Here is a 25,575-nt window from a genome sequence, read left to right as displayed (position 1 = left end):
AAGAGCTTGATCTCCTTTCAGATGATTTCAACCCACCCCCTTAAAGCAATTTCACTGAAGAGTCACTGACTAGTGACGGAGGGGAGGAAGACGAGTGACGGAGGGGAGGGAGACGAGTGACGGAGGGAGACGAGTGACGGAAGGGAGGAAGACTAGTGACGGAGGGGAGGAAGACGAGTGACGGAGGGGAGGAAGACGAGTGACGGAGGGGAGGAAGACGAGTGACGGAGGGGAGGAAGACGAGTGACGGAGGGGAGGAAGACGAGTGACGGAGGGGAGGAAGACGAGTGACGGAGGGGAGGAAGACGAGTGACAGGGGAGAAAGACGAGTGACGGGAGGAAGACGAGTGACGAGGGGAGGAAGACGAGTGCGGAGGGGAGGAAGACGAGTGCGGAGGGGAGGAAGACGAGTGCGGAGGGGAGGAAGACTAGTGATGGAGGGGAGGAAGACGAGTGCGGAGGGGAGGAAGACAAGTGACGGAGGAGAGGAAGACGAGTGACGGAGGAGAGGAAGACGAGTGACGGAGGGAGGAAGACGAGTGACGGAGGGGAGGAAGACGAGTGACGGAGGGAGGAAGACGAGTGACGGAGGGGAGGAAAACGAGTGACGGAGGGAGGAAGACGAGTGACGGAGGGGAGGAAGACGAGTGACGGAGGGGAGGAAGACGAGTGACGGAGGGGAGGAAGACGAGTGACGGAGGGGAGGAAGACGAGTGACGGAGGAGAGGAAGACGTGTGACGGAGGGGAGGAAGACGAGTGACGGAGGGAGGAAGATATCGAGCCTTCATCGAAGTGGCACCTGCCTGTTGAGTGTGCTGAACTTCAGGCGATAGCCAACCACTCGTTCTTTAGGCCTCCACTCTGCATCACAAGCACTCGGCTCCTCAGCAGAGGTGTCTGGCAGAGGCCACGTACCAATCTGTGACAGGCTGCCTTTTACCAATCAACACAAGTCATTTCTTCAACAGTGAACAGCTCTGGTTTAACTTTAGTCATTCCGTGAAAGAATGCAGAAATATTTTCTGGTGGCTCAGTGGGTTGTTGTATGGGTGCCACAATTGGGCGGCGCGCCACTAGTTCAGGGAGAGGAAATAACAGGATTCCCACTCCGGATCCCTTTTCAGCTGTTCCTGCTGAAAGTGTGCATGCGTGGTGTGTGTGCGGATGTTGAATGAGGGCAGGATTGGAGTCCGCTGCGGTGCCCCATGCAGTTGAATAGCCTGCCAACACTCCCTGTCAAAAACTCACGTATCTGTAATGCCCTCTTGGGCCGGGTACTGGAGGCACCCAGCACCGGTGGAACTGTATCGCAGGAAACAGCCGATGTCTTTAAGAGAAGGGGAAAAAATGATGGAGAGAAAGAAAGTATCCAACATAATCAGATCAGATGGTTTCACCTGCACAATTGGATTAACGACTCCGTCCATTCTCTTCCTGATGTTGCGATGCTGCTGACCCTTGCTGGGTTACAGATCCACGAGCGCCAGCGGCCTTCCAGTACCTAGCCCAAGTGGCTGTGGGCAGCGAGTTAGTCCTATCACCTCACCCGGTGCCCACGCACCTGTAAGGAGGGCTCACTGGGCGGCAGTGAGGATGAGGGCCCTTGCAGCATATACCCCCACCCAGTTGCCAACCTGGCCAAGATCAAACGATTCTGTTCACTACCCTGTCGTGTATGGCTCAGTGCTGCACTGGGCACTGGACTGAGCCATCGGGAAACCCGCACGTTACAGCAGGGTGGCACAGACCTCGTACGACAATCAACCGTCAACTTCCATTCCCGACAGCAAGCTGGCATGGTCAGGGACACTGTAATTTACACCACGTGAATCTCTCCAGAAAACCAGACCGATTCCCTTTAAGTGGTGCCTACATTTTCGCTTCACTGCTTGTTCAGAGTAGACACTGGCTTCTGTGGTTATGATCCTCCACAAAATCGAAACAGACACAAAAAAAAAGGTGACGGAGATAAACAGTAGGCTTGGAGCGTAGCTGGATGTTGGACATGCCTGCACAGCGGTTTGAAGTGGACCCCCCTGTCACTGTAAGTGCTGTTGGTATCTGTGTTTTTGACAGCATTTCACAACACAGCATGTGACGGGAAAGTGCACCGTGTCTTCTAAGTAGGTGCAGTCGGCCCTGTGCATGGTGTCTGCCTTCAAACAGGGCTTTCAGACAAGTGGCAACAGCTGCCGCTGCTTCTTTCAGCAAGTCTCCTCCTCTCCACTTCCCTCCATTGTCAGGTCACGCCTCAACTCTGGATTCAGCCAGCATTTACACCTGTGCGAATCAAACCACTTTGCACCAATGCGATAACTGTAGTGTGAATACGCCCTTTGGTACAGGAGAGGCAGAGGGTTTTAGTTCCAGCACCACGGAATTCTGATCCCATCTTCTGCGCAGATTGCGGTTTAGTCACGAGGTTGATTCCGGAGATGAAGGGGTTGTCTTATGAAGAAAGGTTGAGCAGGTTGGGCCTATGCTCAGTGGAGTTTAGAAGAATGAGAGGGGATCTTATTGAAACATAAGATTCTGACTGGGCTTGACAGGGTAGATGCAGAGAGGATGTTTCCCCTCGTGGGGGAATCTAGAACTAGGGGTCGCCCACTTAAAATGGAAATGAGCAGGAATTTCTTCTCTCAGAGGGTCGTGAATCTTTGGAATTCTCTTCCCCAGAGAGCTGTGGGAGGCGGAGTCATTGAATATATTTAAGGTGGAGATTGACAGATTTTTGAACGATAAGTGAGTCAAGGGTTATGGGGAGCGGGCAGGGAAGTGGAGTTGAGGCCAAGATCAGATCAGCCATGATCTTATTGAATGGCGGAGCAGGCTCGAGAGGCCAAATGACCGACTCCTGCTCCTACGTCTTATGTTCAGGCCGGGAACACTGATGTGATGGTGCTGAGCATTCGATTGCTAGCAGTCACTTGTATGGAGTGCAAGGGTGTAGGTTCAACCCAGCACTCCGCTCAGTTCCTAACCTGAGCCCCACCGAGGGGAACCTGCAGCATCTCCCGCAAGGAGGAAGGCAGATCAGGCGGGGTTATTCCGACCTTGGTCGTGACCAACACTCCCGCGAGCAGCCGAAGGAAGCATCGGCAGAAGTCTGGGGACAGGCTGCGTGGCCTCTCGATGCCAAAGACATGAGCCCGTTACTTTTTAGGTGTGGTTTTTGTTCACGCTTTGCCAGCTGATTCCCCTCCCGCCCCCCGCCCCCCCACACCCTGTAGGGAAGCACTCGACTCTCGGCACCTCTCCATCTTGGCATGAATGAGACTGCCTGGAGGGGGATCCTAGGCTTCATCCTGCACTCTGACACTCGTGGAGCTCGCAGCATCCCCACCGCACTGTCAATGTGCCCCTTTTAAAATAAACAATACCCTCAATTTTCTCCCTCTCCCTCTCGAAGAAGGAGGTTCATATGACGGTACGTTTCCCACTGGCGCTGATAAGCCCCCTTTTGCCAGCATCACTGCTGAGCCCCTCTGCCGAGGTCACTAGATGGCAGTCAGGAGCCCAGGCCGATTTCCCCATCTCTAACCCAGGGGAACCGAGCTCACTGATACCGCCCCGACTAACCCCCACCCCACCCCACCCACCACCGCCAACTGAGTTCAGCCAACTCAGCCTAACCTGTGAATCAAACCTGGGGCCGCCTTGGTCTGTACTGCCCAAGCAGCAACAACAACAACCACTTGCATTTATGCGGCGCCTTTTAAGGGTAGTGAAAACGTCCCAAGGCGCTTCACAGGAGTCAAGATTTGACGCCGAGCCACATAAGGAGATATTAGGACGGCTGAGAGGTTGGTCTTAAGGAGCGTCTTAAAGGAGGAGCGAGAGGGTAACGAGGCGGAGAGGTTTAGGGAGGGGATTCCACAGCTTGGGGCCTAGGCAGCTGAAGGCGCGGCCGCCAATGGCGGAGCGAAGAAAATTGGGGATGCATCACAGCGTGTGAGGCATTTTCCAGCTGAGCCCCCAGGACAGCTATCCAGTGACCTTTGACAAGCACAAAGCCACAGGGTTCAGCACAGTCTTTACTGCAAATTATGCAATTGATTCCCCCAGACCAATATAATAACATTTTATAGACTTGCATTCGTTTAATTTGAAATGTAATTCAACGAAGGTCCATAAAAGTTAATTGCTGCAGTCTGCAGGAAACCTGTCGGCCCGTTCGTTGGGCGGCCTGTTCTTTTGCTGCTAATAACACTGTGAATTTTTTCTCCCCCCTCTGTGACCCCGTAGTGCTCCAAACACACCGTGCAGCTGGTGTGTGGGAGGCAGCTGCCATTCATCTTAATCGGAGCAAAAGGCAATCGAAGGGAAACAGTCAAAAACTAGTATTTCCCAAAGTTTCCTTTGCATCTGTGTAAATATTATCTCCCAGTCGCCCAGGCTGAGACGGACAGCACTTTTGCTCCCACTTTTGGAGCCCTGGTTTGGAGGTAGAGCATTATTTGCGTGCAGTTTTTTTACAGGGCACTATTCTTATAGCAGATTGTTTTTCTTTGAACTAGAAGGGCCTTTCACCATTTTATTTATGAATGTTTCTCCCCCTCTCCCGACACACTCACAGGAGAGAAGCATCATAGCCCAAGCTCAATCCCGTCCACATACATCCGCCTCCACTGGAAAACAGTCAGGAGCAGGAATCCTGGCTGATGTATATTTTTTACCTCCCTTGCCCGGAGGGATTGAAGCCAGTCGTGGTGCCCCTACTGCCCTCAGTTTATCAGTAGTGACCGGGATCACACCTGGAGACGTCCGGGTCTGTAATCCACACTAGACGTTGATGTTGTTACAATTCTGCCTCAGTATTTCCTGGGCCAGGGAGGTGAAAAATCTCCTACTCTGAACTCCATCCCACATCTCCCTTAGTCCAGTGATTAGTACTGTCCTGTAGGGGAGAACTGAGTACTAAAATAGTTAAGGACTCCAAAGCTATAATGATAACACAATGGGCGGATTCATGTTTACAATACATTTATTTTAGTAGTGGAAGTAATATAGGCCAGCTCATGTGGAGCATAAACACTGGCATGGACCTGTTGGGCCGAATGGTCTGTTTCTATTCTGTAAATACTTTGTAATACTTTGGGTCTGAGGATGTGGGGAAAGATCAAGGAAGAGGGGGTTTGCATAGTTTTACACTGTACAGCGACACTGGTATGGTGTCTTCAAGGTACCACACTGGGCGTCCCTTGTTGGAGATATTCAAGGTGAACAGGCTCTTCCATTACAGTGGCACTGGTTTAATACGAGATACGAGACTCCCAAACCAAGCGCTCTACTCGGAGCTCCGGCACGGCAAGAGAGCCCCAGTTGGGCAGAGGAAACACTTCAAGGACACCCTCAAAGCCTCCTTGAAAAAGTACAACATTCCCTCCGACATCTGGGAATCCCTGGCCCAAGACCGCACAAAGTGGAGGAGAAGCATCCAGGAAGGCGCCGAACACCTCGAGTCTCTTCGCCAGGAGCAAGCGGAAGCCAAGCGCAGGCAGCGCAAGGAGCACACGTCAACCCAAGCACCCCACCCACCCGCCCCTTCAACCACTGTCTGCCCCACCTGTGACAGAGACTGTAGGTCCTGCATTGGACTCATTAGTCACCTGCAAACTCATCTTTAATGTGGAAGCAAGTCATCCTCGGTTCCGAGGGACTGCCTAAGAGAAGAAGGTTTGATACCCACATCACCCGTTTAAAGGCTGAGCCCTTCCACCTGGTTTTACTAGCCTGATTTTGGGGGGTGGGGTGGGGTGGAGAATGCTGCCAGCAGTACAGTCTGTACTAGCTTCGTTCTGGCACTGGTTTAGTAGTACAATCAACGTGTTTGACTAACAGATCTTAAACAAATAAAGAGGCTGTTGTTAAAAAGCTTTTAAAAACACTCCGGGAACCCCACCGGATCAATTCATTGAAAACCTGAATCAGAAAAGGAAGAGCAAAGACCAGCCGCAGCTCTTTTTCACATCATTTTGTGATACAGTGAGGTTTTTTTTATGAACAATGGTTTCTACACTCCCCCTCTTTCCTCAACGCTCCGACTCATGCTGGGATACAGATCCAGCAACACCATCCACACTCCAGTAGCTCGCCCCACCAGCCCATTCTTCATGGATGAGTCCACACACTGAGTGTCGACAGGACATTCCATTGAATGCGGGCAATCGTAGCTGGGCCTGATTCCGGTCTCGCCCAATGCCCATATGGTCACTATCCAGCAGTGTGTGCGACCTGGTTCATTTCCCCCCGCCCCCTCCTCCCCAGACCAAGGCCATTGAGTCCATTTGTAACAGCCACCTGCCTGAGATCAGCTAAATTAACACAGACTACAACAACAACTTGTATTTATATAGCACCTTTAACGTAGTGAAACATCCCACGGCACTTCACAGGAGCGTAATTAGACACCTGGGAATCCCTGGCCCAAGACCGCACAAAGTGGAGGAGAAGCATCCGGGAAGGCGCCGAACACCTCGAGTCTCTTCGCCGGGAGCAAGCGGAAGCCCACCCACCCGCCCCTTCAACCACCGTCTGCCCCACCTGTGACAGAGACTGTAGGTCCCGCACTGGACTCATCAGTCACCTGAGAACTCATTTTTAATGTGGAAGCAAGTCATCCTCGGTTCCGAGGGACTGCCTAAAAAGAAATAAAGAATTAGACAAAATTTGACACCGAGCCACATCGGAGATATTAGGACAGGTGAGGCAAGTTTTAAGGAGCGTCTTAAAAGAGGAGAGTGAGGTAGAGAATTCCAGAGCTTAGGGCCTAGACAGCTAAAGGCACGGTTGCCAAGGGTGAGGTGAAGGAAATCGGGGATGCACTTGGAGAAATGAAGAGTTCTTGGAGGGTTGTAGGGCTGGAAGGAGGTTACAGAGATAAGGAGGGGTGAGGCCATGGAGGGATTTGAACACAAGGATGAGAATTTTAAATTTGAGGCGTTGCTGGACCAGGAACCACTGTAGGTCAGCGAGCACGGGGTGATGGGTTAATGGGACTTGGTGCGAGTCAGAAACGGACAGCAGAGCTTCAGGTGAGTTGATGTTTACAGAGGGTAGAAGATGGGAAGCCGACCTGGAGAGGATTGGAATAGTCGAGACCAGAGATAACAAAAGCATGGATGAGGATTTCAGCAGCAGATGAGCTGAGGCGGAGGTGGAGACGGGCGATATATGGGTGCTCTTGGTGACGAAGAGGATATGCCGTTGGAAGCTCATTTCAGGGTCAAATATGACACCAAGGTTGAGAACAGTCTGGTTCAGCCTCAGACAGATGCTAGGGAGAGGGCTGGAGTCGGTGGCTAGGGAACTGAGTCTGTGGCAGGGGATGAAGACAATGGCCCCGATTTTCGGCTTGTGTGGGAAATGGTCGGATTTCCCCGAATGTGGGGTTTCTGACACACATAAAAAAGTGTCAGCCAGCCCCACGCAATTTTCCCTCAATTGGCCAATTAATTCCCAGCATGTGGGAAGCCTTGCTAATTGTCTAAATCGAGTCAGAAATCCCCACAGTATGATGTCATCATTCGTGGTGCTTTCAAGGTCCATGGCAAGCACTGCATCCTCTGAAGGCTTCCAAATGAACCATACAGGATGGCAGAGGAGCCTGCAGCAGCTGTGGCCAGTGCCAGACCCCGAGCTGCCTTCAAATTCGACGAGGCTTCACTGCAGGCATTATTGGATGGGGTTAGGGCCCACAGGAAGGTCCTCTTCCCTAGGTCAGGGAGGAAGAGGCCTCCCACTGAGACCAATGCTGCATGGATGCAGGTGTCAGCAGATGCCAACTCGCTGGGAGTCACCAGAAGAACCTTGGCATTACATCTCTAACTCCTTCCTTTACTCCCCCACAGTTCCATCCAGAGCCCCCGTCCTCACTGTGGAGGAGGAAGAGGCTGTGCAGCCAGACTCCTCAGAGGAAGCTCCAACCTCTGAGGGTGCATCGTCAGCAGAAGTAAGCGCACCCAGCACCAGCGCAGACACTCACACCTCGGGGGGACCTTTGGGACATAGAGTAGTGTTGTCACCTGGTGTTTCACAGCTGACAAGTGAGCCTCAGCAGATTCTGGAGACAGGGACAGCAGTGGAGAGTCCTCGTCGGAGGGCGCAGGGCTCTGCCAGCTCAGCTCAGCTGTGCTGCATCTCGACCCTCTGCCTCTGGGTCCATCCGCAAGAGAGGAGGTGATGGATCTCCATGCACAGATGCAGGAGTCTCTGGCAGGTTTTGTCTCCAGGGTCGCTGCGAGTGTGGAGCGAATGGAGGAGTCCATAGCGACCATGAGCAGAGCCTTTGTGGAGTCATTGGTGCATGAACGCAGCACCATGGAAAGGTTGGCAACCTCCATGGAGGAGATAACTCGCCAGCATACGGAAAACATGGTGAGTGCTCATAAGAAAATGACATCTCTTGAGGAGCGTTGGCCATCTGTTGAACAGAGAAACCAGATCTTCATGGAAGTCCTTCTGAGTAGGACTGCCAGTGCAGAAATGGGTCCCACTGGCCCCCTAAAGCGCAGCAAGGTGCTCTCAAGCCACTTCCAAGCGCTGGCCCCTTCTGGCTTGTGCAGCTTCAGGTGAGTGAGCAGCAGCCTTGTGCTCCTGGTAATCATCCTGCTGTTCCTGGTTCTGCTGCTGCCACCTCTGCTGTTGGAGATCCTCTAATGCCAGGAAGGGAAGGTGCCAAAGGCCTCCCATGCTTCTAGCAGATGCCTCGGTTGAGGAGATCCTGAGTTAAGGTGGTGAGAGGGGCTTCCCAGGAGCTCACACTGAAGAAGCGTGTGAGGCTCCAACTTTCTGCAGCTGCTCCTAAGGCTTCAAATAGTTCCCCCAAGCCTTGATCAACAAGGTCCTGCAGCCTGCAAATGCTGCCTCTTTAAATATCTTCAGCCCTCAGCGACCTGCTGCTGTAAGCAAGCAAGCCAGCTGTTTTCACGCCAGCTCTCACCGGCGGGGTTCCCCGCAGGCGGGTTTCAGGTGGGGAAAGCCCCAAAGTCGCAACGGCACGGGAAAATCGTCCTTAACAAGGTGATCATTGGTGATTAGTGTGCCGACGAGCAGTCCCGCCAGCGGCGGGCGGGACTGAAGCGGGGCGCGTGGAAACGGCGGTCCGAAAGTCGGATGGGGCGGGGAATCAGGCGGGGGGGTCCCGACCCGCTTTTTCCGCGATTTTCGGACCACGGCCGCATGAAAAGCCGCCCGACAGCTGCCCGAAAATCGGGGCCAATGGCTTCGGTCTTCCCAATATTTAGTTGGAGGCAATTTCTGCTCATCCAGTGTCGGAGAAGCAGCTTGAAAAGTCAGATGTAGTGGAGGGGTCGAGAGAGGTGGTGGTGAGGTAGAGCTGGGCGTCGTCAGCGTACATGTGGAAACTGACGTGTTTTCGGATGATGTTGCAAGGGGCAGCAAGTAGAGTAGTGACTGAACCAAAGAACATCCCTTGTGTGTAAGTAAGCACAGTTCCACACGAGGCAGGGCCTCTATCCACTTAACTATCAGGGAGCTGAAGTACATGAGCTTGAACTGTGCGATGATCAAATCTGTGGGGGACAAAACATGTCAATAACATTTAGGCAGTGATTTTGACCGACCATGTGTACACGCCATTAAGACAACATGAAAGGAGGCCGTATTACCACACTACCATTGGTTGGGAGAAGGGAGCAGCATGTTTATCAAGTTGAGCCAGCTCCCAGGTTCATGTTTGGCTGATCACACAGAGCTGGGCCAACTCTCCTGGGCTTATATCACCAACATAACAATAGCATTTATCAAAGTCAACAGCGAAAGGGAGGACGGGGTGGCGGGGGGAAATCAATGAACCTTTGTACAGAACAAAACGAGCCAAAAGTACATGCTGTTCACCAAAACAGCTGAGGAAACTGGAACAAGCACAAGAAAAATGTGGCCTCAGCGACTTAAGATTCCAGTCCTCGATAGGACGCCTTCCCCACACCATCTCCCTGTCTTCCCTTTTCACACACATAAACCGCTGTCATACTGTGTGTGATTGCACAGATTTGTATGGTGCAAGATGGAATCATTTGCGTTTCCTCCAACCACTGGCTGTGCCAATGTCTGTCAGAATGACTAATGATCCTGGGCACAGGCTGGTGGGCTGCTTCAGCTGCGTGTCGGGATTAAGAGGACTCATTTGAAATTAAAAAAAAATTGTTTTTCTAATATACCGGTATTCCGGTAAATAAAAAATATTTGAGCATTCCTCGCCGAACAGAATTACAGCCTTTCAAGACGGCACATATTGCTGTTAAGAAAATACATACAAAATGCAACGGCACGGTGTTTGCTATGTATAGGAGATTGTGCCTGAATGAAAGGCTGCTTTATGTTACCTCTCTGTTTTATTTGTTTTCCTTTGTCTAGGCATATTCCTGAGTTGTTGGACTGTACGAGCATATGGGCCAAAATATACAGCTCAGTGATTACATGTTGACAGATGTACCCATAGCTGTTTTCCTTCTAACTATTTAGTGTTACTTAAACACATATAATGGCTTAAGTTTCTTCTTGTGCCATTTTTCAGCCTCTCCTCCCCCCCACACCAATCCCAAGTTAAAGCAGTATATATTGGTACCACTGGATGCTATTAATTCTGTTCCACAGTTAGGTACTTGAGTTACTTTAGTGTGGATGGTATCCACTCGTGGCCTAGTTGGGTGGGTGGGTTACGGTTGCTATGCGCAGTCTCGCACGGTGATGTACTGTAACAAAGGAGACTAATCAGCATAATGGGAGCTCGCGATGAGCAGCCTTCCAGATTCATGAGACATGCACCAGCCAACTGTTCATCGCAGCAAATCAACATTCATTTAAAAAATCCAAATCTCTAGTCGCTAAAACAAATTGGTTGCTGCTCATCAGCTATTGTAAAGCATAGGATTAACGGACGGACCGCTCTGTGGCTCAGCAGATGTGTTTCCTAAAGGATCTGTTGATTATTTTGCTATTAAAAGTACTGTAAATGTAACTGATGCTTTCCCCTCACGAGTATACTGTTCTTTGTTTCCCCCACTTAATATCCCCTTGACCCCCAAAGATATTGAATCAAGTAAGAAAGGATTTTTCATGTGTAGTGTAAACAGAAAATGCTCGCTGACCCACATTGGTTCCCGGTCCCTGAACGCCTCAAAATTAAAATTCTCACCCTCGCTTTATGGCCTCGCCCCACCCTATCTCTGTAACCCTCTCCAGCCCTACAGTCCCGCGGAAGCTCTGCTTTCCTCCAACTCTGGCCTCTTGACCATTCTTTCTCTCCTTTCGCCCCACCATTGGCAGCTGTGCCTTCAGCCATCTAAGCTCCAAGCTCTGGAATTCTCTCACTAAACCTCTCCGCCTCTGCACCTCCCTTCTCCTCCTTTAAGACCCTCCTTAAGAGCCATCTCATTGGCCAAGGTCTTAGTCACTCCTGTAAAGTGCCTTGGGATGATTTTCTGCATTAAAGGTACTACTTCAATGATATTGTTGTTGGAATATCACCCCCCAGTAACTTCTCGCTGCAGTGCGTGACTCTTAATTGTTCACTGCGTGAATGGAAGGAAAACGAGGCGTGAGTTATGACTGGATGTATATGATAGTGATGGGGCAAACACTGAAATACATCTTGTGTACGATTTGTGAAAATAACTAGAAGTATGCTGGGAGGTTAGCTGGAGATCGTTACTTTTACATTGCCAGTTAATGGCCCATTTATACCACAGGGTTACCTTCACTGGCAGAAACTCTGGGGGCAGTCACCGTGTCTGCAAATCCTCCAGGAATCTGGCTTCTGTGCCAAACTACAGGCAGCAGCCAGTACAAATAGTTCTGCCAGCAGCACGTCAAGGGGCATTAGAGTCATGTTCGCGACCAAGCAACTGCACATGTGCAAACCTCACACACACATGGCTCCCCGTTGTTGACAAATTCCGTCTGCATGATAAATGAAGCGGATTCAGCACAATCCGGGTATCAGTTTTGCTTTATTACGGGTGAAAACCTGGCATGGACTCCTGCACTGGGATCTCACAACACTAGAGTTCTAGGACCCAAGTTCCAACTCCAGTCTCGCACGTGATTCCCGGCCCTTAGTGTCTTCCTGAGGGGTAATGTGTCAGCCAGCTCACCTTGTAAGAAAGGTGGAAAGCGGTGTGGGATAGGGTCTCTGGCAGTTGACCCAGGAGCGGCACTTGTGGAGCCTGGGAAGGTGATTCGCTGAGACCAGGGTGGATGTTGGGGGAAGGGATAACGTTAGAGATGAAACAAACGGAAACAAATGAGAAAGTTAAAACGTTTCATCAAACTAGCTTTTAAAAACCGTGTCACTTTCTCCTCAGGAACAGAATCTTTGGGAAGCCAGCGCACCGTTCTAGAGGAGTTCATTCTCGGCAATGGAGATACCCTGGATCTGTCGTGCAATTCTCAAGGTTCCTCGCTGGCTATGGTATGGTTAAAAGATGGACTTAGAATTCTGTCCAACAACAGAACTCAAGTAGGAAAGAAAGTGCTGAAAATTATCAACGTTTCATACGATGACGCTGGGGTTTATTCCTGCAAACTCTGGGGCACCAATGAGATTCTGAGCAACTTCACAATAAAAGTCACAGGTGAGTGTTAACTATCAAATCACAGCTGTCTGACTGTGTAGGTGCTAAATGCATTGCCCTGTGGTAGTACTGAGCAATACAGACCAATAGGACTCCGATTCTATGCCGAGTTAGCTAATCTCTACAAAGGCAGCTAGCCCATTGGAGGTTACAGTTAGCCTCAGCACCTCTGGGTTAGGAAGAATAAAGACAGTCGCTGGGTACGGTGGTGCAGTGGTTAAGTTACCGGTCTACTTATTCCAGAGGCCGAGACTAATAATCCGGCAGACATGAGTTCAAATCCCACCACAGCCGTTTGAGAATCTGGAAACTGAACTGTGAAACTGTAGAATTGTGGTGAAAACCCCAACGGAAAAGAAACCTGCCGTCCTTACCCAGTCTGGCCTATATGTGACTCCAGTCCCACACCAACATGGTTGACTCTTAACTGTCCTCTGAAGTGGCCTAGCAAGCCACTCTAGGGATGGGCAATAAATGTTGGCCTTGCCTGCGATGCCCAAATCTCAGGAATGAATAAAAGAGAAAAAAAAGGTGTGCAAATGTCAGCTGAGACCAGCATCAGACTTGAAAAGTGGCTACTTGGGTGAGATAGTATGGCTGCCGACGCTGGTGGAACCATATTCCAGCGGCAGCCCGAACTTTCTAGCGGAAAAAGTTGAATGCAACTTTTTCTTGTATGGAAAAAAACCCCACATCTCTCAGGATTACTTACCTGCAGTATTTATTATGCAGATGTCATTATACTGGAAAGTAAAAGAAAGAAAGTACAGAGAAATGTTAGGACTTGAAGTGAGCCAAACTGCAAAGGCTCCACTTTCACCTATTAGTTATTGAAATATTTGCATAACATTCAAGTGGTGTGGCCTCATGTTTCATTCAGGTCATTTCAAATAATCTTCAAGACCTGAAAATAAGAAAAAACAAAGTTTGAAATGTTCCTTTCTCCCCAAACGTTATGTGCAAAAAGGCAATTCTTATGAGGGACAAAAAAAGTGAGAGCGTATCTCAAGGGTGCTTCTATCTCTCAACATTGGCAAGGCCTTGGTCACTGCCCCCAGATCATTTGTAAGAGTGCATTAGCCTAAGCAGTAAGCACTCGCACCCCGGGGAGGTGTACATTGCAGCTTTACATCAGATGTTGTCAGGCAAAGATGAAGAAATCACTAAAAGGCCATATTATTTTGTAATCAAATACCTTGGAAAGCATTTATCTAATCAACAATGAGCACTGTCAAGAATAGACACTTGAGGGCAGGGAGAGTGTCACTGCAAACAGGGTCATGTTGAGAAGTGCAGGCAAAAAGCTTCATGGTAAGTCTTAACGTTCATTTGTAAAAGCTACTTGCTCTGCAAAAATATTTAACAAGAATTTACTAAAGAAATAAACTTTCTTTTCCACACCAGTTTTCTTCCCTTCCCCCCTCCTTGCTGGGATACAATTCAGCTGGCACCATTCAACCCTCGGTTTGTATGCAAGTGGCTAATATTCATGAGTGCTGGTAGGCTATTCGACCACAAAGGATTAAACAGCAGAGCTGGATCCTGTCCTCAATCATAGCCCATATGTTGCACTCACGTCATAGTTTGTTTGTCTCAGCTACTCGCTTACAACCAGGCCTGCTGGAATAGCTATCAGAAATGGAGACAATTATCTCCTCCTTAACTGAGTTTTCTTGTAGTGCCACCATCGCAAGCGAACCCTTGGAATCAAACCTGGCACAGCTTAACATAGAAACATAGAAGATAGGAGCAGGAGTAGGCCATTTGGCCCCTCGAGCCTGCTCCGCCATTCAATGCGATCATGGCTGATCATCCAATTTCAGTACCTGGTCCCTGCTTTCGCCCCATACCCCTGGATCCCTTTAGCCTTAAGAAATATATCCAACTCCTTCTTGAATATATTTAATGAATTGGCTTCTACTGCCTTCTGTGGTAGAGAATTCCACAGGTTCACCACTCTCTGGGTGAAGAAATTCCTCCTCATCTCTGTCCTAAATGGCCTACCCCTTATCCTTAGACTGTGACCCCTGGTTCTGGACTCCCCCGCCATCGAAAACATCCTTCCTGCATCTAGTCTGTCTAGTCCTGTCAGTCACTGTCATAATTAGCTGAGTCATCAAGAAAGGCTATCTTTGATTTTGGTGGGGAGGGGGTGAATATTTGTATTTCATTAGGGTGAAAGATGTCTGGGGGGGGGGGGGAGAGATTTTCTTTCCCACAATAGTTGTTCACAAGTGTCAGTGTCAACATGATCCTACATCAAGAATAGTATGGACAGGATCACGAGTAAAGCTCCTGCTCTGTCCCAATAACATACCTTAAATAAAAACAGAAAATGCTGGAAATACTCATCAGGTCAGGCAGCATCTGTGGAGAGAGAAACAGTTAACGTTTCAGGTCGATGACCCTTCGCCAGAACTGGAAAAGTTGGAGATGAAACAGGTTTTTAAGCAAGTATAGGGGCAGGGAAAGAGGGGAGGGGAGGGGAGGAAAGAATAAAAGGGAAGGTCTGTGATAGGATGGAAGGCAGGAGAGATTAAGAGACAAAAGGGATGATGGTGCAAGACAAAAGGAGATGGTAATGGGACAAGTTAAGAAACAAAAGATGACTATAGATGAAGTGTAAATGGTGATGGCAGAATGATTGACAGCTGCCATGTGAGAGAGGGAAAAAAATGGGAAAAAAAGATAGGGGCAGAGGTTATAGTCTGAAATTGTTGAACTCGATGTTGAGTCCAGAAGGCTGTAAAGTGCCTAATCGAAAGATGAGGTGCTGTTCCCCGAGCTTACGTTGAGCTTCATTGGAACAGTGTAAGTGGCCGAGGACTGAGAGGTCAGAGTGGGAGTGGAGTGGAAAGTTAAAGTGACAGGCGACCGGAAGCTCAGGGTCACCCATACGGACTGAACGGAGGTGTTCCGCAAAGCAGTCACTAGTCCCACTGTGGCAGTTCCATTTCTTTTTTTATTTTAATTTGTTCTCGTAATCTAGGTGATACTGGCAAAGAAAGAAAGGAACATCGGAACAGGAGTAGACCATTCAGCCCCTCAAGCCCGTTCCGCCATTCAATTAGGTCAGTTAGAAAGAACTTGCATTTATACAGCGCCTTTCATGACCTCAGGAGAACCCAAAGCGCTATATCGCCAGAGAAGTACTTTTGTAATGTAGTCACTGTTCTAATGTAGGAAACCGTCTAGGAAAGAAAGACCTAAAGTTGAAACAAGTAACAACTTACCTAGAAATTTTATTTTACAAAAGGAAAGGCCTTTGGGAAAAGTGTGACGTCTAATGTCACTCTACAGTCTAAAACCACAAGGTTTCTACCACAACCTCCTGAGCTTTAATAACTCTCTCATGAAATTTGGGCTCTGGAAATGGACAGTGTTGTTGTAAGCTTGGTTCTCGGTGGGGGGGGGGGGCGTCATTTTCAACTTGGCCGAATTGCCAGTAACTTGGCAGAGTGGATCACCCACCTGTTCTAGAAGCCATCTGATTTTCATTCTGTTGAAATCAATGGAACGCACAACTGGCAGGTTCTATAGCGGGCGGGTGATCCGTTCCGTCAGGTTACTGGCCAGGCGGCAAAGTTGAAAATGACCCCTTATGAATCAGCAACAACAAAATCTTGCATTCTGTACAACACCTTTGATGACCATAAACATGAAGTTTCTCCGAGAGGAGAATGATGCTGAGCGGTAGCAGACGATTTAGGAGAGATGACCAAAAGCCCGGTCAGGAGGGCTTTGAGGAGACTTTTAAAAGTGAGGTGAGAGTATTTAAAGCGCATTCACACAGGAAAGGAAGTTCCAGAGAGTAGGGCCGAAATGGCTGAAGGCTACGTTACAAATGGTGGAGTGAAGCATAGGAGGATGGCGTCAGAGAGAATCAAAGGGCACAGGCTAGAACAGGAGGCTGCAGAGGTACCTTGGGGCGAGGCCATGGATGGATTCAACAACATTGTATCAAAAACAGCTACAAGCCTCTGGGACTGGTAGCCCATGAACGTAGGTTCTGACCAAGTTGGTGCAAATTTTAAAATGATGAACGGTAATTTTTGATTTGTCTGTGTATGATGTGATCTTTAGGTATAGGAAGAGTGAATGTGTTTGCTCAGTGGGGCTTCCAGTGTTGGTCCATAAAAGTGTATGTGCACAAATAGATTACATCATTTTTGCCCAATTTTTTCCTCCCAATTTTACCTCATTCCTTCCTCTTTGAGTCTTTGCTGGGACAATGGTTCCATCGACACCCCTTGCCTTTCTTTGCTTCACACAAATGATAGTTTTCCACTCGTGAGTCTTGCCATTGAGATTTGGCTGACTAAAGCAGCATTATTGTTGTATTAATGAAGTTGAGGGCGCACAGTCGAGTCCTAACCTGCCCCCATTCAACATTGACACACATTCATTTCCAGCTGGAGCCATTGGATAGCAATCGGGAGTGGGAACCCGAGCCAGTTTTGCCTTCGCTCACCCAGGAATGGCGAGGGCCTTTACTGCCACCCCGGCGGAGACCGACTGTGTCAGCACAGAACAGGGACATTCTTTCGGATGAGACGTTAAACCGAGGCCCCGTCTGCTCTCTCGGGTGGACGTAAAAGATCCCACGGCACTATTTCGAAGAAGAGCAGGGGAGTTATCCCCGATGTCCTGGCCAATATTTATCCCTCAATCAACATCACTAAAACAGATTATCTGGTCATTATCACATTGCTGTTTGTGGGAGCTTGCTGTGTGCAAATTGGCTGCCACGTTTCCTACATTACACCAGTGACTCCTCTTCAAATAATACTTCATTAACTGTAAAGCACTTTGAGACGTCCAGTGGTCGTGAAAGGCGCTATATAAATGCAAGTCTTTTGTTACTCTGGATGGCTCAGCTACTCACTGGAGCAACATTTAACTATAAGGAATCTTTGTGGGTCTAGTTAGGCTTAAAGGGATATCTTTAGGAATTTGCAGCATGCAAGCAAGGAATTCTTATCGTAACCAAATAGCCTGCTTCCAACATGATAAAAACTGAGCTTGCCATGGTCACTGAGACACTGGGGAGACTTTCAAGCACTGGAGGCTTTGCAGTGAAAAAGCATGAAGAGCTTTGATCCCTCATGTCAAAGGTTTGAGAAATGACTGGAGAAACATATTCTTTTCAGCCTGGAAAGGAGGTGTTTGAGCAGTGATAGACAAGTACATAAGATAGTTGACGAAAAATTACTTGAAATAAATTCTGAAATGAGGACAAAGAAATAATAGGTTCTAAACAGTAAAGGGTAGATTTAGGATCACTCAGGAAGGTTTTTTTTCCACACACACACACACACACACACACACACGTAGTGATCAATAGACCTGAGTGGACCTCCAGGTAGAGAAGTGGAGGTGAAAACCCTGGATTCATTTAACAACCAATTGGATGCTGCGTTGGGTGGACTTTAGGTGTCCTTATGGATGGATGAATTATGAATGGCCTTCCTCATCTGTAATCATCTTCCTCTCTCGACTCTTCAAAAAATCAGTGTATTGAAAAGATTCTGCCAGAATTGCAGGCTGCTGCTTTGTAATGTCCTCAATCACTTATCGGTAATTTTGCCAAAACTCCTCACTTCCTAATGGAATGATAATGTCCCTTTAATTGAATCTTAAAAAGGAAGGTGAATACAGAGAGGAACAGTTAGGGCTAGGAGAGGCAGTTAACTAACTGAATGTGTTTTCGCACTTGCCCATAAAATTGTTCTTGTTAAGGAACCTAGGCTGACACTCCAGTGCAGTGCTGAGGGAGTGCTGCACTGTCGGAAATGCCGTCTTTTGCTTGAGATGTTAAACTCTCAGGTGCACGTAAACAATGCCATGGCACTATTCCGAAGAAGAGTAGGGGAGTGTTCCCAGGATCCTGGCCAATATTTATCCCTCAACATCATTAAAAAAAGATTATCTGGTCATTATCACATTGCTGTTTATGGGAGCTTGCTGTGCGCAAATTGGCTGCCACGTTTCCCACATTACAGGAGTGACTACACCTCAAAGGAACTTAATTGGTGTAAAATGCTTTGTGATACCCTGAGGTCATGAAAGGTGCTATATAAATGCAAACCTTTATTTTAGAAGAAGAATGGCCCTTGTGATCCTCTCTTTCATCCAAATTCGGGACAGGGTACTGAATTTGGATGATCAGCCATGATCTCATTAAATGGCGGAACAGGCTCGAGGGGCTGAATGGCCTACTCCTGCTCCTATCTTCTATGTTTCCCCCTTTTATAACATTTCAGTGGGTGCTGGCTTTGCCTCTGCTCTGTAATGTGGAGACCCCATTGCTATTGAGTGTAAACGCCAGGGAGCCATTCGCCCGCATTTATTTTAAAGGAACAGGTGACCTTAACCCAACAACAGATTCATATCCCCACACTTTTTGTTGGCCTACGATGCCACCCACTTGCTGGACATTGGGCCAATGACAGAAGGGGTGCGGAAGAACTGAGCGCCCGCCACTGTTCTGTGATATACAAGCACCTTGAATCATACTGCCCCGAGTTTGGAGATCTGAGGGGAGGCCTGTTTCCTGCAGAGGGCGACGACTTGCTTATAGCGAGCATGTGCTGTAACGACCAATTTATTGCCATGTATATCGAGGAGCCCCGGGTTTCCACTTGCCTCAGTTGTTGATGACTGATTGCAGGGTAATTAACAATAGTATGTGGATATTGAAACCAGCTGGGCTGATGGCGTTTTATGTACTCAGATTAATCCTTTGTTTTGGAATCCCGCTGAAGTAAATTAGGCTTCGCTCGTAATACTGAACTCTGGATCACACGTGAATCCCCATCTCCCCAGACCCTCCTCTCCTCCCCAGACCTGCCTCCCCTCCTCCCCAGACCTTCCTCCCCAGACCCTCCTCTCCAGACCTTCCTCCCCAGAACTACCTCCCCTCCTCTCCAGACCTTCCTCTCCAGAACTGCCTCCCCTCCTCTCCAGACCCTCCTCTCCAGACCCTCCTCTTCAGACCCTCGTCTCCAGACCCTCCTCCCCAGATCCTCCTCTCCTCCCCAGACCCTCCTCCCCAGACCTTCCTCCCCGGACCTGCCTCCCCTCCTCCCCAGACCTTCCCAGACCTTCCTCCCCAGACCCTCCTCTCCAGACCTTCCTCCCCAGAACTGCCTCCCCTCCTCCCCAGACCTTCCTCCCCTCCTCCCCAGACCTTCCTCCCCTCCTCCCCAGACCTTCCTCCCCAGACCTTCCTCCCCAGAACTGCCTCCCCTCCTCCCCAGACCTTCCTCCCCAGACCTTCCTCTCCAGACCCTCCTCCCCAGACCTTCCTCCCCAGACCTTCCTCTCCAGACCCTCCTCCCCAGACCTTCCTCCCCAGACCTTCCTCTCCAGACCCTCCTCCCCAGACGTTCCTCCCCAGATCCTCCTCTCCTCCCCAGACCCTCCTCCCCAGACCAGCCTCCCCTCCTCCCCAGACCCTCCTCCCCAGACCTGCCTCCCCTCCTCCCCAGACCTGCATCCCCTCCTCCCCAGACCTGCCTCCCCTCCTCCCCAGACCTTCCTCTCCAGACCTTCCTCACCTCCTCCCCAGACCCTCCTCCCCTCCTCCCCAGACCCTCCTCCCCAGACCTGCCTCCCCTCCTCCCCAGACCTTCCTCTCCAGACCCACCTCCCCTCCTCCCCAGACCTTCCTCTCCAGACCCTCCTCCCCTCCTCCCCAGACCTTCCTCTCCTCCTCCCCAGACCTTCCTCTCCAGACCCGCCTCCCCTCCTCCCCAGACCTTCCTCTCCAGACCCTCCTCCCCTTCTCCCCAGACCTTCCTCTCCAGACCCTCCTCCCCTCCTCCCCAGACCTTCCTCTCCAGACCTTCCTCTCCAGACCCTCCTCCCCAGACCTTCCTCTCCTCCTCCCCAGACCCTCCTCCTCTCCTCCCCAGACCCGCCTCCTCTCCTCCCCAGACCTACAGCCACTTCGGTGGAAGTGGATCCAACGTCATCTATTTCCATAATCAACAGATTTAAAGCAACACCGTGCTTCGAACAAGGGACAAAACATAAACCGTGCTGGACTGTGGTGTGCTGCACTTTAACTTGCTAATTGATTTGAGCAGCTGCATTCAATTGAAACAATGTGCATGCCGCTGGTCGGGATTTCTGGAGTTGATCAAGTGACTGATGAAAGAGAGCTCTCTGTGTGAGTGATTTTTCACCCACGTTCTGCTCCATTTAAGTGTGCACCTGTCAGGCAAATACAGTCAAAGCTCGTTATTGCAAACTCATGGAAGATTGGCAAATGTGTTTGTCTCATCAGGAGTGACCATATCAAGATCTGTACTGACTAGTGGTGTCTCTGATAGTAACAAAGGAACTGTACTAATTCAGTAGACAAATCTATCATTCATTACATGTCAGCCTTGACTCAGTACAGCCTCTGAGTCAGAAGGTTGTGGGTTCAAGCCCCACTCATAGAAACATAGAAGATAGGAGCAGGAGTAAGCCATTTGGCCCCTCGAGCCTGCTCCGCCATTCAATGAGATCATGGCTGATCATCCAAATTCAGTACCCTGTCCCTGCCTTCTCCCCATATCCCTTGATCCCTTTAGCCTTAAGAAATATATCCAACTCCTTCTTGAATATATTTAATGAATTGGCCTCCACTGCCTTCTGTGGCAGAGAATTCCACAGGTTCACCGCTCTCTGGGTGAAGAAATTCCTCCTCATTTCAGTCCTAAATGGCTTACCCCTTATCCTTAGACTATGACCCCTAGTTCTGGACTCCCTGGCCATCGGGAACATCCTTCCTGCATCTAGTCTGTCCAGGCCTGACAGAATTTAATAGGTTTCGATGAGATCCCCTCTCAATCTTCTAAACTCCAGTGAGTATAAGCCCAATCGACCCAATCTCTCCTCATACGTCATTCCTGCCATCCCAGGTATCAGCCTGGTGAATCTTCGCTGCACTCCTTCCATGGCAAGAACATCCTTCCTCAGATAAGGTGACCAAAATTGCACACAATACTCAAGGTGCGGTCTCACCAAGGCCCTGTACAACTGCAGCAAGACATCCTTGTTCCTGTACTTGAAACCTCTTGCTACGAAGGCCAACATACCATTTGCCTTCTTAACCGCCTGCTGCACCTGCATGCTTACCTTCAGCGACTGGTCCACAAGAACACCCAGGTCTCTTTGCACTTCCCCTTCTCCCAATCTATTGCCATTCAAATAATAATCTGCCTTCCTGTTTTTGCCACCAAAGTGGCTAACCTCACATTTATCCACATTATAGTGCATTTGCCATGTTTCTGCCCAATCACCCAACCTGTCCAAATCGTACTGGAGTTTCACGACATCCTCCTCATGGCATACCCTCCCACCCAGCTTTGTGTCGTCTGCAAATTTGGAGATACTACATCCAATTCCCTTGTCCAGATCATTAATATATATTGTGAACAGCTGGGGTCCTAGGACCGATCCTTGCGGTACCCTACCTGCCACTCGGAAAACGACCCGTTTATTCCAACTCTTTGCTTTCTATCTGCCAACCAGTTCTAGATCCAAGTCAATACCTTGCCCCCAATCCCATGTGCCTTAATTTTACAAGCTAATCTCTTATGCGGGACCTTATCGAAAGCCTTCTGAAAGTCCAAATACACCACATGCACTGGTTCTCCCTTATCTATTTTACCAGTTACATCCTCAAAAAATTCCAGTAGATTAGTCAAACATGATTTACCTTTTGTAAATCCATGTTGACTTTGTCCGATCCTGTCACTGCTTTCCAAGTGCTCTGCTATTACATCTTTTATAATGGACTCTAGCATTTTCCCCACTACCGATGTCAGGCTTACCGGTCTATAATTCCCTGCTTTTTCTCTACCACCTTTTTTGAATAGTGGGGTAACATTAGCTACCCTCCAATCCATGGGTACTGTTCCAGAGTCTGTTGAGTTCTGGAAGATGACCAGCAATGCATCATCTATCTCCAGGGCCACTTCCTTAAGTACCCTAGGATGTAGATTATCAGGCCCTGGGGATTTATCGGACTTCAATCCAATAAACTCTAAAGCCTGCACATCTGCCAATGCACTTTATTATGGTTATGTTTATGTTAATGTATTACAAGCCAAATGTATGTTGAATGTTTAAATGTCTTAATCTAAATGTACACTCTCGGGAGCCGCAAGCCTACATTTCGTTGTACTGCACTTGTGCACTAACAATGACAATAAAGTTGATTATGATGATTATGATTATGAAATGTCTAGGCTCGGGCATGAAGACATTACTCCAATTCGAGCCTCTTGCACATCCCCGATTTTCATCGCTCCACCATTGGTGGCCAAGAGCCTAAGCTCTGGATTTCTCTCCTTAAACCACTCCGCCTCTCTACCTCTCTCTCCTTTCTTAAGATGCTCCTTAAAACCTACCTCTTTGACCAACCTGTCCAAATATCTCCTTGTGTGGCTCGGTATCAAATTTTGTTCGAGAACAGGCCTGTGATGCGCCTTGGAATGTTTTACTACATTAAAGGCGCTATATAAATGAAAGTTGATGTTATTGACTTTGGGAACCAAATAAAAGGTGCAGTTGTGGCTTATTTAAGAGTATTGTGTCGGCTGCTTTAAAAGCCTTAAATAGCCCACGTCATTTCTGTGGAGGCCCTTTTTGAGGAGCTGAATGTTACTGAAACCGCTCAATGTAGGATCCCCTACACCTCCCCATTACTGACACTTTCTGAATCACCGCTGAATTACGGAATTAACCTGTCCCTGAGCAACTGCTCACTACAGCAAAGATCCCGTTAAACACTCACAACGAAAGGAAAACCAACTGGAAAATGGGAATAAAAAACTGAAAATGCACAGCGGGGTCTGTCAGCACCGGGAAAAGGCAACAGACAGGTTAACATTTCAGGTCGAAACCCTTTCGGGGCTGGCCGCGTGGCGTGGATGCACGCCGACCCGAACAGAACCAGTAGATTAATGTAAAAGCAAAATACTGCGGATGCTGGAAATCTGAAATAAAAGCAGAAAATGCTGGAAATAATCCGCAGCTCAGGCAGCATCTGCGGAGCGAGAAACCAAGTTAACGTTTCAGGTCGTTCTGAGGAAAGATCACCTGAAACGTTAACTCTGTTTCTCTCTTCACAGCTGCTGCCCGACCTGCTGAGCATTTTCTGTTTTTATTACAGTAGATTAATGTGCCTGTTCTTTGCATTTTCTTTTTCAATTTCTCCCCTCTCCTGAATGCCCCGACTCTTGCTGGAGCTTTGTAAGGAACGGCAAAGAGTCATTGAATAGTGATCAAGAGAGGGATTCTCAGCTAACTGTTTTAGCTTTCCCTCGCTTGGGGCACTGTGACCAATTCTAGCAGTCAACTGCTACCCTACCTCAGATCAGCCAACTCAGACAAGGGGCTGAACCTGGGATCATCTGGTTTTGCATTGTCCAGTTAAGGTGCTCTTGCAGCCAGTGGAGAGATGTGTGGTTCTCCTGCCTGCCTCTGCAGTGGCATCATAAATGAGCCAACTTCCCTCATTAGGACAGCAGTGTACCTTCTGAGCTAACAAAGAAAGAACTTGCATTTATATAGCGCCTTTCACAACCTCAGGACGTCCCAAAGCACTTTATAGCCAATTAAGTACCTTTGAAGTGTAGGCACTGTTGTAATGTAGGAAACGCGGCAGCCAATTGTTGATGTTGGTTGAGTGATAAATATTGGCCAGGACACCGGGGAGAACTCCCCTGCTCTCCTTCGAAATAGTGCCAAGGGATCTTTTATGGCCTCCTGAGGGGCGGACAGGGTCTCGCTTTAATGTTTCCTTCAGTACTCCACTGGAGTGTCAGCCTAGATCACATGCTCAAATCTCTGGAGTGCGTCTTGAACCCACAACCTTCTGACTCAGAGGTGAGAGTGCTACCAACTGGGCCACGGCTGATGGACAGATTGGCAATTGGAGCCGAATTAGGGACAGTTTTGGATTGAGACTGCCCAAGCTCATTTCATCCAGAACCCTTACAGAGGAGACTTTCTTGCTGAGCTGGATTTGAAGCCAGGTCCCATAGGGAAAGGCCAGCGTCTAAGTGACACTCCATTCACAAACTGAGGGATTTTATTTGTTGTTTTCCCTCCCAGACCCTGGCCCGTATCTTCAGTGATTTTTTTCCCACCAGTGCTATTAGTCACGTTCATGTTGTGCAAACACAACCAAGGTAAAACCAAAAATAAACGATCACTCGTGAGCAAGGCCACTCATTCACAGTTTCCATGGGAAAAGTGGACGGAATCATGGAATTCGATCCCCCAAAGTACCTGTAAAACTGCCAGAATCCCATCTGATTAAAACAGAATTTGGCTTATTCAGTCGCTGAGCCAGTACAAACAGACAGAATGCAATTCCCCAAAGACCAGTAAAAATGGTAGAATCGCATATAATAAAAGCCTAATATGACTTGCTGTATTCAGTCGCCTTAAATCAGTGCCCGGCTGATGTGTTTTAAGTTCCATTTGCTCGAGATTTAAGATTTGTGCCAAGTTGTGAGTGGTTGAATTCGACCGGGCGAGGCCACTGGATGGATGAGAGGTGGAGGAAGAGGAGGTGCCACCTCAGCCAATCATACAAGCCCACAGGCAGCACTCGCTCCCCCCAAGTGTCCATCCCTCGTGTGTGTGTGGGGGCTTTTGCTATCAAACTGCAGAGGGGCATCACAGCTGAGCGTGCTGCTGCCCTCATCCAACATTCATACACTTACATCCAGTAGGGTTTGCGAGGCGCTGGTCAGAAGCGAGAGCTTCCCTTGCCCCAAACGCTGAAGTCGGTAATAGTGCCCTGACGATCAGCTAACCCAGCACAGACCTGAGGCTGGCTCTGAGATCCCGTAGAGGTTTGATTCTGTAAAAACATGACCTAAATGACTTTCTTCACTGAAAACCCCAATTCATGCTGAATCGGTCTGGAAGCAGGACATGGGAAACATGCCAGAGACAGATTTAACTGAT

At 48.9% G+C, this 25,575-nt stretch overlaps 1 protein-coding gene across 9 annotated transcripts in view; it reads left to right on the top strand.

The window, feature by feature from the left end:
* Nucleotides 1-25,575, top strand: part of fgfr3 (fibroblast growth factor receptor 3) — a 346,406-nt gene that overhangs the window by 242,377 nt on the left and 78,454 nt on the right. For all 9 annotated transcript variants that reach the window (XM_085975421.1, XM_085975422.1, XM_085975423.1 and 6 more), the window contains one exon: nucleotides 12,328-12,597. In XM_085975421.1, the coding sequence (XP_085831547.1) occupies nucleotides 12,328-12,597 (270 nt within the window). The remainder of the gene's footprint in view (nucleotides 1-12,327; nucleotides 12,598-25,575) is intronic.

Source organism: Somniosus microcephalus, chromosome 2, assembly GCF_052327205.1.
Source record: "Somniosus microcephalus isolate GS21.2 chromosome 2, FLI_Smic_1.0, whole genome shotgun sequence".
Taxonomy (NCBI): domain Eukaryota; kingdom Metazoa; phylum Chordata; class Chondrichthyes; order Squaliformes; family Somniosidae; genus Somniosus; species Somniosus microcephalus.
Note: the sequence above shows the minus strand (reverse complement) of the source record. Positions and strands in the feature narration are given on the sequence as shown.